Source organism: Microcaecilia unicolor, chromosome 4, assembly GCF_901765095.1.
Source record: "Microcaecilia unicolor chromosome 4, aMicUni1.1, whole genome shotgun sequence".
NCBI classification, from domain to species: domain Eukaryota; kingdom Metazoa; phylum Chordata; class Amphibia; order Gymnophiona; family Siphonopidae; genus Microcaecilia; species Microcaecilia unicolor.
In genome coordinates, this window is record NC_044034.1 from 211467042 (window position 1) to 211481167 (window position 14126).

General features: G+C 44.5%; 1 protein-coding gene across 1 annotated transcript in view; it reads left to right on the forward strand.

The window, feature by feature from the left end:
- Positions 1–14126, forward strand: part of B4GALNT4 (beta-1,4-N-acetyl-galactosaminyltransferase 4) — a 577155-nt gene that overhangs the window by 314064 nt on the left and 248965 nt on the right. Inside the window, exon 4 of the mRNA XM_030202455.1 lies at positions 4318–4353. Coding sequence (XP_030058315.1) covers positions 4318–4353 — 36 coding nt within the window. The remainder of the gene's footprint in view (positions 1–4317; positions 4354–14126) is intronic.

Genomic DNA, 14126 nt, shown 5'->3' on the forward strand with positions numbered 1-14126 from the left:
TCAGCAGAGACACTCTTTCCATTTTCACTTTCTCAGAACAGAACTAATACACGTATTTGTGTGGTAGAGTCCTGAGAGAGAAGTCTACTCTGATTTTTTTTTAAATTATGGCAGGAAGGGAAGTAGCTAAACAGTTACTGAAATGTGTTCTATGGTCAAGAACTCAGTATCTCAGTCATCAGAAATACAATATCACATTTATATGTGCACTTCACATTGACTGCTACTGCATGGAAAATTAGTTCTGGTGTTATTGGTGATTCTCAAATTTAAATGTTTGTGATGTAAATCTACAGTTATTTTTTTTTAATCTGTGTTTTAGAAAAGCAGTAGCATTAGCTAATCAAATTATAGCACTGGATGAAATAAAACTACAAATTACAAGGGGTAATGACATTGAAGGGGTTCAGATTGCATTACAGTTAACCATGGGAGTGGAGTTTGACTGGTTAATATATTCACCTAAACAGGAAGATATAATTACACCTGTAAAATTCATAATAACACAGTATGAGATGAATGGATTTTTTCTGCAGGCAAGGGGGCAGTCAGTAAGGGCACTGGTGAAACAACTGGGCTGTAGAGGAGGAGAGTAAAAGACTTATGAGGGAGTAGTGGAGGAGAATAGGAGAGCTATAGATGGAGACTAGAGAGCTACTGTAGATACATTTGAAAAAGGGAGGATTAAGTTAAACAAAGGTGATTAGGGAAAAAAAAACTAACCAGAGCAGTTGTAAAGATTAAAAATTTGCATATACGCCGGACACTGTTTAAAGACACTATTTTAGATGCTTGGACTAGATACATTCATGGATTAGAAAAGTTAGAAGTTATCTTTCAATAAATGTAAAGTGAATCCCAAGGAAGAAAACAGCAAAGAGCATAAACACTGACAACTTAGATATAAAAACTTCAAGAAAGCAGTCCAAATGAGAATTTGAAGAGAAGCTTGCCAGTGAGGCAAAACCCCAAAATAAACATTTTCAAGTATTTTCAGTATGTAGCCTGAGGAAGTTGGTTGGACCACTGGATGACTTTGATGAGCACAATTACTGACCAGCTGGATAGAAACAGATTAATAAGGCAGAGCCAATACTACTTTAGCAAAGGGAAGACCTGCTTGATCCATCTGTTAATTTTTTTGAAGGGCAAGAGTGTGACAATACATATAAAGCCCCATTTACATAGAGATTCAATATTGCAAATAGGATTCCCAGGTAAGGATGTTCACATTTCCCCATCATTTTACAAAAGGCTGGGCCAGACATGGAGCCTAAGGACAGCAGCAAATACATTTATGTTTGTTAGTACATACAGCATGAGCAGTGGTTTTGGAAAAATAAATGCAGAAAGTGACAATTTTGCAACTTCTTCTGCTGGGCACTTATATCCATAGAGGGCAATTCTCTAACTGCACAAAGCAAAAATGGCTAAAGATGTAAAGAGAGGTGACAAGACCTTTTTCAGATATTTTGGGGAAAGGAGAAAAGATAGGAATGAAATTGTAAGACTGAAGGATGCTGAGAATAGCTATGTGGAGAGTGATGAAGATAAAGCGAACGTGCTAAACAAATAGTTCTCTTTGGTGTTCACAGAAAAATATCCTGGAGACGGACTGTGGTCTGCTGCCAAGGGAGTATCTGGGAATGGAGTGGATACCACGCCGTTCACAGAAGAAAGCGTTTATAAGCAGCTTGAAAACCTGAAAGTGGACAAAGCTATGGGGCCGGATGAGACTCATCCCAGGGTACTGAGGTTCCGCAGGATTGTAGATGAATTAATGTGGTCCCTCTTCACAAAAGTAGAGACAGGGAAGAAGTTGGAAACTACAGGCTGGTAAGCCTCACGTTGGTGGTAGGAAAAACAATGGATTTGCTGCTGATAGAAAGGATAGTTGACTTTCTAGAAGCCAATGGGTTGCAAGATCCGAGACAACATGGCTTTACCAAAGGAAAGTCCTGCCAAACGAATCTGATTGACTTCTTTAACTAGGTGACCAAAGAACTGGGTGAAGGACATGTGCTAGATGTAATCTACTTGGGTTTCAGCAAAGCCTTTGATAGTCCCTCATAGAAGACTGATGAATAAGCTGAGAGGGCTCAATTTAGGACTCAAAGTGGTGAACTGGATTGGAAACTGGTTGACCGACAGGCGACAGATGGTGGTGGTAAATGAAATCTGCTTAGAGGAAAGGAAAGTGGAGTGCCTCAGGGGTTGGTGCTGAGGCTGATTCTGTTTAATATTTTTGTGAGAGACAGTGCTGAAGGGTTAGAAGAAAAAGTTTGCCTTTTTGCAGATGACACAAAGATAGCCAATAGAGTGAATATCCTGGAGGAAGTAAAAACCATGAGAAGGGATCTCCAAAAGTTGGGAGAATGGTCAAGGGTCTGGCAGGTTAAAATTTAATGTATATCATATAACTAGGTATACTTAACAAAAATTAAACCAAAGAAACTAAAATTAACATAAATAAAAATTTTAAAAAAGTATTTTAAAGAATGTTTTATATTTTTAAGAAGTGCTCAGTTCACACGTCAGTCACTTCTTAAAAATATACAAAATATTCTTTAAAATACTTTTTTATTTATGTTAATTTTAGGTTTCCTTGGTTCAATTTTTGTTAAGTATGTCTAGTTATATGATATGTATTAGTGAGGTATACTTGATTTCATTATTTCCTCTAGTTTGGCTTGTAGTTACAATTTAATGCCAAGAAGTGCAGAGTGATGCACTTGGGGTGCAGAAATCCAAAAGGAGGGGAGAGATTGATAAGCTCGACTCAAGAGATGGATCTGAGGGTGATGGTGTCCGAGGATCTCAAGGTGACAAAACAATGTGACAATGCAGTGGCTGCAGCCATAAGGATGCTAGGCTACATGAGGGGTATAACCAGCAGAAGAAAGAAGATGTTGATGCCCCTGTACAAGTCATTGGTGAGGCCCCACTTGGAGTATTGTGTTCAGTTTTGGAGGCCGTATCTTTCTAAGGATGTAAAAAGACTTGAAGCGGTTCAAACAAAAGTGACGAAAATGGTATATGGTTTGCATAGCAAGACATATGAGAAGAGACTTGATGACCTAAACATGTATACCCTGCTACTACTACTACTATTTAGCATTTCTATAGCGCTACTAGGCATACGCAGCGCTGCACAAACATAGAAGAAAGACAGTCCCTGCTCAAAGAGCTTACAATCTAATAGACAAAAAATAAATAAAGTAAGCAAATCAAATCAATTAATGTGGACGGGAAGGAAGAGAGGAGGGTAGGTGGAGGCGAGTGGTTACAAGTGGTTACGAGTCAAAAGCAATGTTAAAGAGGTGGGCTTTCAGTCTAGATTTAAAGGTGGCCAAGGATGGGGCAAGACGTAGGGGCTCAGGAAGTTTATTCCAGGCGTAGGGTGCAGCGAGACAGAAGGCGTGAAGTCTGGAGTTGGCAGTAGTGGAGAAGGGAACAGATAAGAAGAATTTATCCATGGAGCGGAGTGCACGGGAAGGGGTGTAGGGAAGGACGAGTTTGGAGAGATACTGGGGAGCAGCAGAGTGAGTACATTTATAGGTTAGTAGAAGAAGTTTGAACAGGATGCGAAAACGGATAGGGAGCCAGTGAAGGGTCTTGAGGAGAGGGGTAGTATGAGTAAAGCGACCCTGGCGGAAGATGAGACGGGCAGCAGAGTTTTGAACCGACTGGAGAGGGGAGAGGTGACTAAGTGGGAGGCCAGCAAAAAGCAGATTGCAGTAGTCTAAACGAGAGGTGACAAGGGTGTGGATGAGGGTTTTGGTAGAGTGCTCGGAAAGAAAGGGGCGGATTTTACGGATGTTGTAAAGAAAGAAACGACAGGTCTTGGCAATCTGCTGGATATGAGCAGAGAAGGAGAGAGAAGAGACAAAGATGACCCCAAGGTTTCGAGCTGAGGAGACAGGGAGAATGAGAGAGCCATCAACAGAAATAGAAAACGGGGGGAGCGGGGAGATGGGTTTGGGGGGGAAAATGAGAAGCTCGGTTTTGGTCATATTTAATTTCAGGTGGCGTTGAGACATCCAGACAGCAATGTCAGACAAGCACGCTGAAACTTTGGTTTGGATGCAAGGTGAGATATCAGGGGTAGAAAGGTAGTTTTGGGAGTCATCAGCATAGAGATGGTAGAAAAAGCCATGGGATGAGATTAATGAACCAAGGGAAGAAGTGTAGATAGAAAAGAGGAGGGGACCAAGAACAGAACCCTGAGGTACGCCGACAGGCAGAGGGATAGAAGTAGAAGAGGATCCACCAGCGTGAACACTGAAGGTGCGGAGGGAGAGGTAGGAAGAGAACCAGGAAAGGACAGAGCCCTGGAATCCAAGTGAAGACAGGGTATCGAGAAGTATGCTGTGATCGACAGTGTCAAAAGCAGCGGAAAGATCAAGAAGAATGAGGATGGAATATTGACCTCTGGATTTAGCCAGTAATAGGTCATTGGAGACTTTAGTAAGCGCAGTTTCGGTTGAGTGGAGAGGGCGAAAACCAGATTGTAGTGGGTCAAGAATAGCATGTGAGGAGAGAAAATCAAGGCAGCGGCGGTGAACAGCACGCTCAAGTAATTTGGAGAGAAAAGGAAGGAGGGAGATGGGTCGGTAATTAGAGGGACAAGTAGGGTCGAGTGAAGGCTTCTTAAGGAGAGGTGTGACCACAGGAGGAAAGGAGACACAGGGGCGATATGATACAGACATTCAAATATTTGAAAGGTATTAATCCACAAACAAACCTTTTCCAGAGACGAGAAGGTGGTAGAACTAGAGAACATCAATTGAGGTTGAAAGGGGGCCGACTCAGGAATAACGTCAGGAAGTATTTTTTCACGGAGAGGGTGGTAGATACCTGGAATGCTCTCCCATGGGAGGTGGTGGAGATGGAAATGGTAATGGAATTCAAAAATATGTGGGATAAACACAAAAGAATCCGGTATAGAAGGCGTGGAACCAAACAAACAGCGGTAATTAGATAGCAACACCAGTAATTGGGAAGCAAAGGCAGAGCTGGGCAGTTTCTAAGGTTTGCACCCTGATTATGGCTGAATAGATTTGGATGGGTGGAGTGGAGCTTTTCAAGGGGTTCAGTGACAACTTCTTGTTATTGTTGCTTTTTCTTAAAATTTAATAACATTTTGAGGGGAAAAAAAGACTTGAAGCGGTTCAAACAAAAGTGACGAAAATGGTATAGGGTTTGCATAGCAAGACATATGAGTAGAGACTTGATGACCTAAACATGTATACCCTGGAGGAAAGGAGACACAGGGGCGATATGATACAGACATTCAAATATTTGAAATGTATTAATCCACAAACAAACCTTTTCCAGAGACAGGAAGGTGGTAGAACTAGAGGATATGAATTGAGGTTGAAAGGGGGCTGACTCAGGAATAATGTGAGGAAGTATTTTTTCACTGAGAGGGTGTTAGGTACCTGGAATGCCCTTCTGCAGGAGGTGGTGGAGATGCAAACAGTAAGTGGGATAAACACAAAAGAATCCTGTTTGGAAGGAATGGATCCAAAGAAGCTTAGAAGAAATTGGGTAGCAACACCGCTAACTGGGAAGCAAAGCCAGTGCTGGGCAAGACTTCTACGGTCTGTGCCCTAATCGTGGCTGAATAAATTTGGATGGGCTGCAGTGGAGCTTTTCAGGGTCTTCAACAACTTCAGAAATTTAAACAATGATGATGCCGGGCAGACATCTACGGTCTGTGCCCTGAAAATGGCAAGTACAAATCAAAAATCAGGTATACATATGAAGTATCACATCATACCATATGTAATGAGTTTATCTGTTGGGCAGACTGGATGGACTTTACAGGTCTTTATCTGCCTTCATCTACCATGTTACCTGATTGGCACACATCCTATAAAGGAAAGTAGGTGCCTAACTTCATATATACAGTCCTTTTTTTCTAGGAAAAAAGGTGCTGGTACTCATGCAGAGCCAACCTTAGGGAGTCTGGTAACCAGGGCTTTTTTCAGCCAGTACAGTATATGTGGAGGGGCATAATCGAAAAGGACGCCTAAGTTTTGCTCAGGACGTCCTCACAAAACATCCCGATGGAGGGGCGGGGAAACCCGTATTATCGAAACAAGATCCATCTTTCGTTTAGATAATATGGTCGGGGACGCCCAAATCTTGAAATTTAGGTCGTCCTTAGAGATGGTCGTCCCTAGACTTGGTTGTTTCTGATTTTTGGCGATAATGGAAACCAAGGACGTCCATCTCAGAAACGACCAAATGCAAGCCCTTTGGTCGTGGGAGGAGCCAGCATTCATAGTGCACTGGTCCCCCTGTCATGCCAGGACACCAACCTAGCACCTTAGGGGGACCTGCAGTGGACTTCATAAATTGCTCCCAGGTACATAGCTCCCTTACCTTGTGTGCCGAGCCCCCCAATACCCAGTACCCCCAACTGTATACCAATACCAAAGCCCTTATGGGTGAAGGGGGGCACCTAGATTTGGGGAGTGCAGTGGGTTTGTGTTGAGTTTTGGAGGGCTCACATTTACCACCACAAGTGTAACAGGTAGGGGGGGGGTGGGCCTGGGTCCGCCTGCCTGAAGTGCACTGCACCCACTAAAACTGCTCCAGGGATCTGCATACTGCTATGATGGACTTGAGTATGACATTTGAGGCTGGCCTAGAGGCTGGCACAAAATATTTTTAAAGTTATTTTTTTAGGGTGGGAGGTGGTTAGTGACCACTGGGGGAGTAAGGGGAGGTCATCCCGGATTCTCTCCAGTGGTCATCTGGTCAGTTCAGTCACCTTTTTGTGCCCTGGTCGTAAGAAAAACAGGACCAGGTAAAGTCATCCAAGTGCTCATCAGGGATGCCCTTTTTTTTCCATTATGGGTCGAGGACGTCCATGTGTTAGGCACGTCCAAATCCCACCTTCGCTACGCCTCCGACATGCCACTGTGAACTTTGGTCAACCCCGCGACGGAAAGCAGTTGGGGACACCTAAAATTGGCTTTCAATTATACCGATTTGTGCGACCCTGTGAGAAGGACGCCCATCTTCCGATTTGTGTTGAAAGATGGGCATCCTTCTCTTTCGAAAATGAGCCTGATAGCTACACAGCCTTGAATGACTCTACCTGGAAGAGGGCTGTCTCTGAATCTGAGGGTCACAGGTTCAAGGCTGGTTGGTGTACCAATGGGGTGGGGGGACACAAGCTGGGAGATTTTGAATGAGAAATTAATAGAAAGGAAATAGAATGATACCATTTTTTTTTCAATTTAAAGAAGTATTTATTGAATAAAAAGAGATAACACAAAACAGAAGTTCAAAGAAATACAACATCATAGACAAATATTACAGAAATATTACAGATCTTCTCTAATAAGATTAAAAACATTGTATTCTAGTGTCAATGAACATCTTTAAAAAAGAGAACAAAATGATAATCTCCTATAAGTATCCAAGTACACCAAATGAGTAACTTCCATATTTTATCATAAGATTTAATAAAAGTACGCCCTTATCCATCTCCCAAAAGAAATAGAAAAATGGAAGAAAAAAACCCCCAAAACAACCCTCTCATCCTATCCAATCCCCATAGCTCAAAACGAACAGTGTGTTACACAGTGCTTTTTTGTAGAAAAAAAGGTGCCGGTACTCATTATGGGCGGGATCACCACATATGGCTCCACCCCTATGATAGCCACACCCACATTAGCCACACCCCTTATACCAGCTATGGCGCATATAAACAGACATCATTGAAAATATTATTTAATATTTGTTCCTGAGGCTACTTTTTATGGTAGTCTGCAATTTCTTACCACAATCTTGTTTTCAAAGTAATAGGCAAAACTGTACATTTAAATTATAAATCGTTATATTTAAATAACTTTGTCAAAACTATTTGGTACAGCATCTTATTAGTTATTGCCAGCTATAATGTCATAAATGATGTGACAAAAAGCATGAACCAATCTGATATGTGAAGTACTTCAGCATGGCTCTAAATATAGCTACTCTTTGCAGGCTTTGGAGGGCAAGAACACAAGAAACCGTTAAAAAAAAAAAGACCAGTCTAAACATCTTATCTACATTTTAGTTCTTTGGGAGGTCGAGGGAATTACCATCTATCTTATAAAATCCTGAAACATACAGTAGAGATTATGTATGATTCTCTCACAAAATTTAAGACATTGCAATTACACCCATCCACACCGTGTGCCCCAAGGATCCAACTCTTCTCCTCATGACCTTCAACCCCATCACCTCTAGCTCTGCAGAGCGCGCACACCAACTTTGCCTTCCAGCTGCCGTCCTGCTGCACTTCGGCGAACCCGCCTTACCTATTTTAATCCTGATGCTCTGGAATACCCATAGCCCCTCGTCCTCCACCGCCATGCTGCTGCTACAAGCGCCCAAGTCAGAGTTCCCGTCCGTAACCTTTCCGCCTAAGTCCTGGGCACATGCGTGGCCGGCAAGCGCTGCCACGCACGGGGGTGCGTGTGAGACGCACTCAGCAGTGCCAACGATGCAGGCAGCGATTGAAAGAGGCTGTCTGCGTCAGAGCTTCCCTCTGCGAGTCCCGCCTATGCGGAAACAGGAATTTGTAACAATCTAGGCGGGACTCGCAGAGGGAAGCTCTGATGCAGACAGCCTCTTTCAATCGCTGTCTGCATCGTTCGCGCACGCGCCTCTGAGTCTTAAAAAAAGTCTTTAAGAAAAAAAGTAAGTGCAGGACTCGCCGGGAGTGTCGCTGGGGGGCAAAAAAAAAGGTGCCGGTACACCGTACCATTGCGTACCGGCACAAAAAAAGCACTGGTGTTACAAAAGGGACCCAAATATCTTCCCACTTAGAGAAAGTGTGATGATGTATAGCCCGTAACTCTAGCAGCTGACATAGCATGTCGAACCAATATACCCTGAGATGTGGTTAGACCAGGAGGTGTACCAGGAAACAAGAAAACCTCTGGTGACCACTGAATAGATTTAGAAAGCCATTTCTGGAGTCTATATTGAATTGCTTTCCAAAATGTTCGTACTTTAGTACAGGTCCACCAGAGATGACCCCATGGTACCCTTCTGGCCAAAACCCCTCCAGCATAAAGGCGAAACTGCTGTAAACATATGATGCAGATGAACAGGAGTCAAATACCACCGGTATAAAACTTTGACAGCATTTTCTTTAAACAGACGTTCTGAATACCGCATGTTCCATTCGTGACCAGACACCATTTATACCATTTTTATTGAAAATGTAATGTGTTGGAAAGAGACTTTTGGAAGGCAGGAAAAAAGGGTGCCAGTACTGTGTACCAGCTGAAAAAAAAAACCCTTTCCTATATAGAAAATTACCATTACAGAGTATGTACGCACGTGTGCATTTCAGTCCAAACACCTACGTCAGCCATGTATGTGTGTGCCTCTGAGTGCTGGAGACAAACATGTAACTTATAGTATTCTGTATGTATAAGTGGTTTCCATTAACCAGCAAAGCCATAGTAGGGAAATTTTTTTTGAGGCAAAAACAAAAAACAGGGGATGAAGGAAAATTATTCCTTAATCTCTCATTTAAAGCCTTGGCTGAAATGAGTTCTTTTATAAAACCTGTGTGAACCTTGGAACTGTTGCAAAAGCTGATGCCTATATTTGGGAAATCCTATATAATAATTCTCACCTCCAACGTTCTAATCTTGCTGTCTAGGTTCGTGGCTGAGTTGGTCTGCTAGGCTCCGAAGCCAGGCTGATGTCACCTTTCACAGAACCCGGGGGAAAAGAAACCTCACAGCTGATCCACCGCCCCCCCCCCCCCCCCCACTGCCTCGTGCATATTTCACACACCCCAGTATCTCCCTCCCTCCGAGTGTCAGGGTCCCTCTTCCTCTGAGTTTCAGGGTCCCCCTCCCTCCCAGTTTCCCGAGTTTCAAGGTCTCCCTGCCAGTTCCAGGATCCCCCCTCCCTCCCAGTTGCAGGGTCGTCGTCCTTCCCTTCCTTCCTCCCTCCCATCCAGTGCCAGCCCCCCCTCCTTCCGAATTTTAGAAGTCTCACTTACCCAGTCAGGGTTATGGCGGACGGTGGCAGCAGCAGCAGCGGTAAACGGCGTGCAGGCTCGGCCCGTCTCTGTCTGTCAGCTCTGGTCCCGCCCTTGCGGAAACAGGAAATGAGGGCGGGACCAGAGCTGACAGACAGAGACGGGCCGAGCCTGCACGCCATTTACCACTGCTGCTGCCTCCGTCTGCCGTAACCCCGACTGGGTAAGTGAGACTTCTAAAATTCGGAAGGAGGGGGGCTGGCTCTGGATGGGAGGGAGGGAGGAAGGAAGGAAGGGAGGAAACCCCGACTGGGTAAGTGAGACTTCTAAAATTCAGAAGGAAGAGGGCTGGCACTGGACGGGAGGGAGGGAGGGATGACGACCCTCCGCTCCCACCCCCCCTCACTCTCACCTCATTCACTGGCTGACTACTTCCGCGACAAGGTGCAAAAGAACAACCTTGAGTTCACTACCAAGCCACCTCTTCCTCTTCACCCTTCAACCCTCTCCCTTAACCAACCAACCCAGGCCTCTTTCCTGATATCACCGAGGAGGAAACCGCCCACCTTCTTTCCTCCTCGAAATGCACCACTTGTTCCTCTGATCCCATCCCCACCAACTTACTTAACACCATCTCTCATACTGTCACCCCCTCCATCTGTCATATCCTCAACCTCTCTCTCTCCACTGCAACTGTCCCTGACACCTTCAAGCACGCCGAAGTCACACCTCTCCTCAAAAAACCATCAGTTGACCCTACCTGTCCCTCCAACTACCGCCCCATCTCCCTCCTACCCTTCCTCTCCAAAATACTTGAGCGTGCTGTTCACAGCCGCTGCCTTGATTTTCTCTCCTCTCATGCCATCCTCCATCCGCTTCAATCCGGTTTTCGCCCTCTACACTCGACAGAAACAGCACTCTCTAAAGTCTGTAATGACCTGTTCCTTGCCAAATCTAGAGGCCACTACTCCATCCTCATCCTCCTTGATCTATCCGCCGCTTTTGACATTGTCAATCATGATTTACTGCTTACCACACTGTCCTCATTTGGGTTCCAGGGTTCTGTCCTCTCCTGGTTCTCCTCCTATCTCTCCCACCGCACCTTCAGAGTACACTCTCATGGATCTTCCTCCACCCCCATCCCGCTCTCTGTTGGAGTTCCCCAGGGATCTGTCCTTGGACCCCTTCTTTTTTCAATCTACACCTCTTCCCTGGGCTCACTGATCTCATCTCATGGTTTCCAGTATCACCTTTATGCTGATGACACCCAGCTGTATCTCTCCACACCAGACATCACCGCGGAGACCCAGGCCAAGGTATCGGCCTGCTTATCCGACATTGCTGCCTGGATGTCCAACCGCCACCTGAAACTGAACATGTCCAAGACCAAGCTTATCGTCTTTCCACCAAAACCCACCTCTCCTCTTCCTCCACTCTCTATCTCAGTTGATGGCACCCTCATCCTCCCTGTCTCATCTGCCCGCAACCTCGGAGTCATCTTCGACTCCTCCCTCTCCTTCTCTGCGCATATCCAGCAGATAGCCAAGACCTGTCACTTGTTTCTGTTTAACATCAGCAAAATTCGCCCTTTCCTCTCTGAGCACTCTCGTCCACGCTCTCATTACCTCTCGCCTTGACTACTGCAACCTACTCCTCACTGGCCTCCCACTTAGCCATCTAGCCCCCCTTCAATCCGTTCAGAACTCTGCTGCATGTCTTATATTCCGCCTGAACTGATATACTCATATTACCCCTCTCCTCAGGTCACTTCACTGGCTTCCAATCAGATACCGCATACAGTTCAAGCTTCTCCTTCTTACCTACAAATGCACTCAGTCTGCAGCCCCTCATTATCTCTCTACCCTCATTTCCCCTTACGTTCCCGCCCGTAACCTCTGCTCACAGGACAAATCCCTCCTCTCAGTACCCTTCTCCACCACCGCCCATTCTGCCTCGCCTCACCCTATGCTTGGAATAAACTTCCTGAGCCCTTACTCCAAGCCCCCTCCCTACCCATCTTCAAATCTTTGCTCAAAGCCCACCTCTTCAATGTTGCTTTTGGCACCTAACTTTTATACCTTTCAGGAAATCTAGACTGCCCCAATTTGACTGCCCCTATTTGACTGACTGTACATTTGTCCTTTAGATTGTAAGCTCCTTGAGCAGGGACTGTCCTTCTACGTTAAATTGTACAGCGCTGCGTAACCCTAGTAGCGCTTTAGAAATGTCAAGTAGTAGTAGTAGGGAGGGGGATCCTGGAACTGGCAGGGAGACCCTGAAACTCAGGGAACTGGGAGGGAGGGAGAGGGACCCTGAAACTCGGAGAGAGGGAGACCCTGAAACTCGGAGGGAGGGGACGACCCTGGAACTGGGAGGGAGGGAGGGGAAGGGGGACCCTGGCACACACAGTCTCATTCTCACACACACACTCTCTCTCACAAACACACTCGCACCCAGTCTAAATCTCTCTCTGTCACACACACACACTCGCACATTCACTCTCTCTCCCTCACACAGACACTCGCACATTCACTCTCTCAAACATACAGACTCTGAGGAAAACCTTGCTAGCGCCCGTTTCATTGTGCTCAGAAACGGGCCTTTTTTACTAGTACACACATAAATTGTTGGCCCATCCAAACAACTCCCAAAACACGCCCTGTTGAGATTTCTGCATCCTGGCCATCTAAACATACAAATAGTGACCTTTTGAAATTGTTGTTATGTATTTATTTATTTTCACAATTTCTGTTCTGCACTGTCTTTAGAATTCTAGGTGGATTACAACCCAACATACACAATTTATGACATATAAAACAAGATGTACAAATTATAAAATTGAAATAAAAAATTCACTGTGATTCTAAAGTTCATGAAGGCATTTCATGGAAGTCATGCAATTAAATTGAAGGCCTAGCCTGACAAAAAGGTTTTCAAAGCAACTTTGAATTCCTTCAAGAAGCAGATTTTCAATGGTAAGTCATTCCACATTTTACTTTTACCTTACTTTTTTTCTTATTAGTCGCCAATCCACAGAGAGTTCAATGCGACTTACATCAAGAAAAAGATGTACATTCTTCAGAATTACAGAGTGACATTTACAAGAAATAGAGAAACATCTTAAATATCATCTGATAAACTAAATATTAGCAATCATTAGTTAGTGTATGTTTCGTACGACATGTCTTTCAAATAAGTGTGCTTTCAGCAATTTGCAGAATGTTCCATAATGAATCAAAGACTTTATCTGAATCGTAAGTCATTCTAAAATTTTGCGGATAGATAGGGTAAAGTCAGTGCATATAGGGCCTTTTTACAAAGCAGTGGTAAGCCCAATGCGAGTTTACCGCTCGCTAAAAAGGACAGACCCGGGGTACTTCCCACCCCCAGAGCGCTGTCATATCTGGTGCTACAAAAATATATTAATTTTTGTAGCGCCGATGTTTACCCGGTGGTAATCAAGCAGTGCTGCTTACTCTCCAGTTACCGCCGGGTTAGCACAGTAGCCCTTACTGCCACTTCAATGGGTGGTGGTAAGGGATCCCCCCGAAATGGCCATGCGGCAAGTGTTGTTTTATTTGCTGCATGGCCATTTCCTACAGAAAAGAAAGACCTACCCTTTTACCTGCTGCGGTAAAAGGGGGCCTCGGCGCGTGTCTAAAACATGCGCTGATGCCAGCGCAGGCCCCCTTTTGCCGCAGCTTGGTAAAAGTGGCCCATAGTGACTTGAATCTGATACCCTTAGGGAAAAAAAATGTCAGGTCCAAGAAGTTGCCTGCTTGTCTCTTATTCCTGGGTTTGAATAGTATTATCCATTGATTTACATATTCTGGTAAATCTCCTTGTAGAGTCAGGTAAACCATTATACAAAGTTTGAAAAACCCTCTTGCCTCCACCAGGAGCCAATGCAGAGTGATATATAGCAGGGTAACTCTCAAATTTGGACTTGGAAAAGTGCTGGGCAGACTTCTACGGTCTGTTTCCTGAGAATGGCAAGGACAAATCAAACTCGAGTATACATGTAAAGTATCACGTACCATTTAAAATTAGTTTATCTTGTTGGGCAGACTGGTCTTGGTCTTTATCTGTCATCATTTACTATGTTACTATATATGTTATC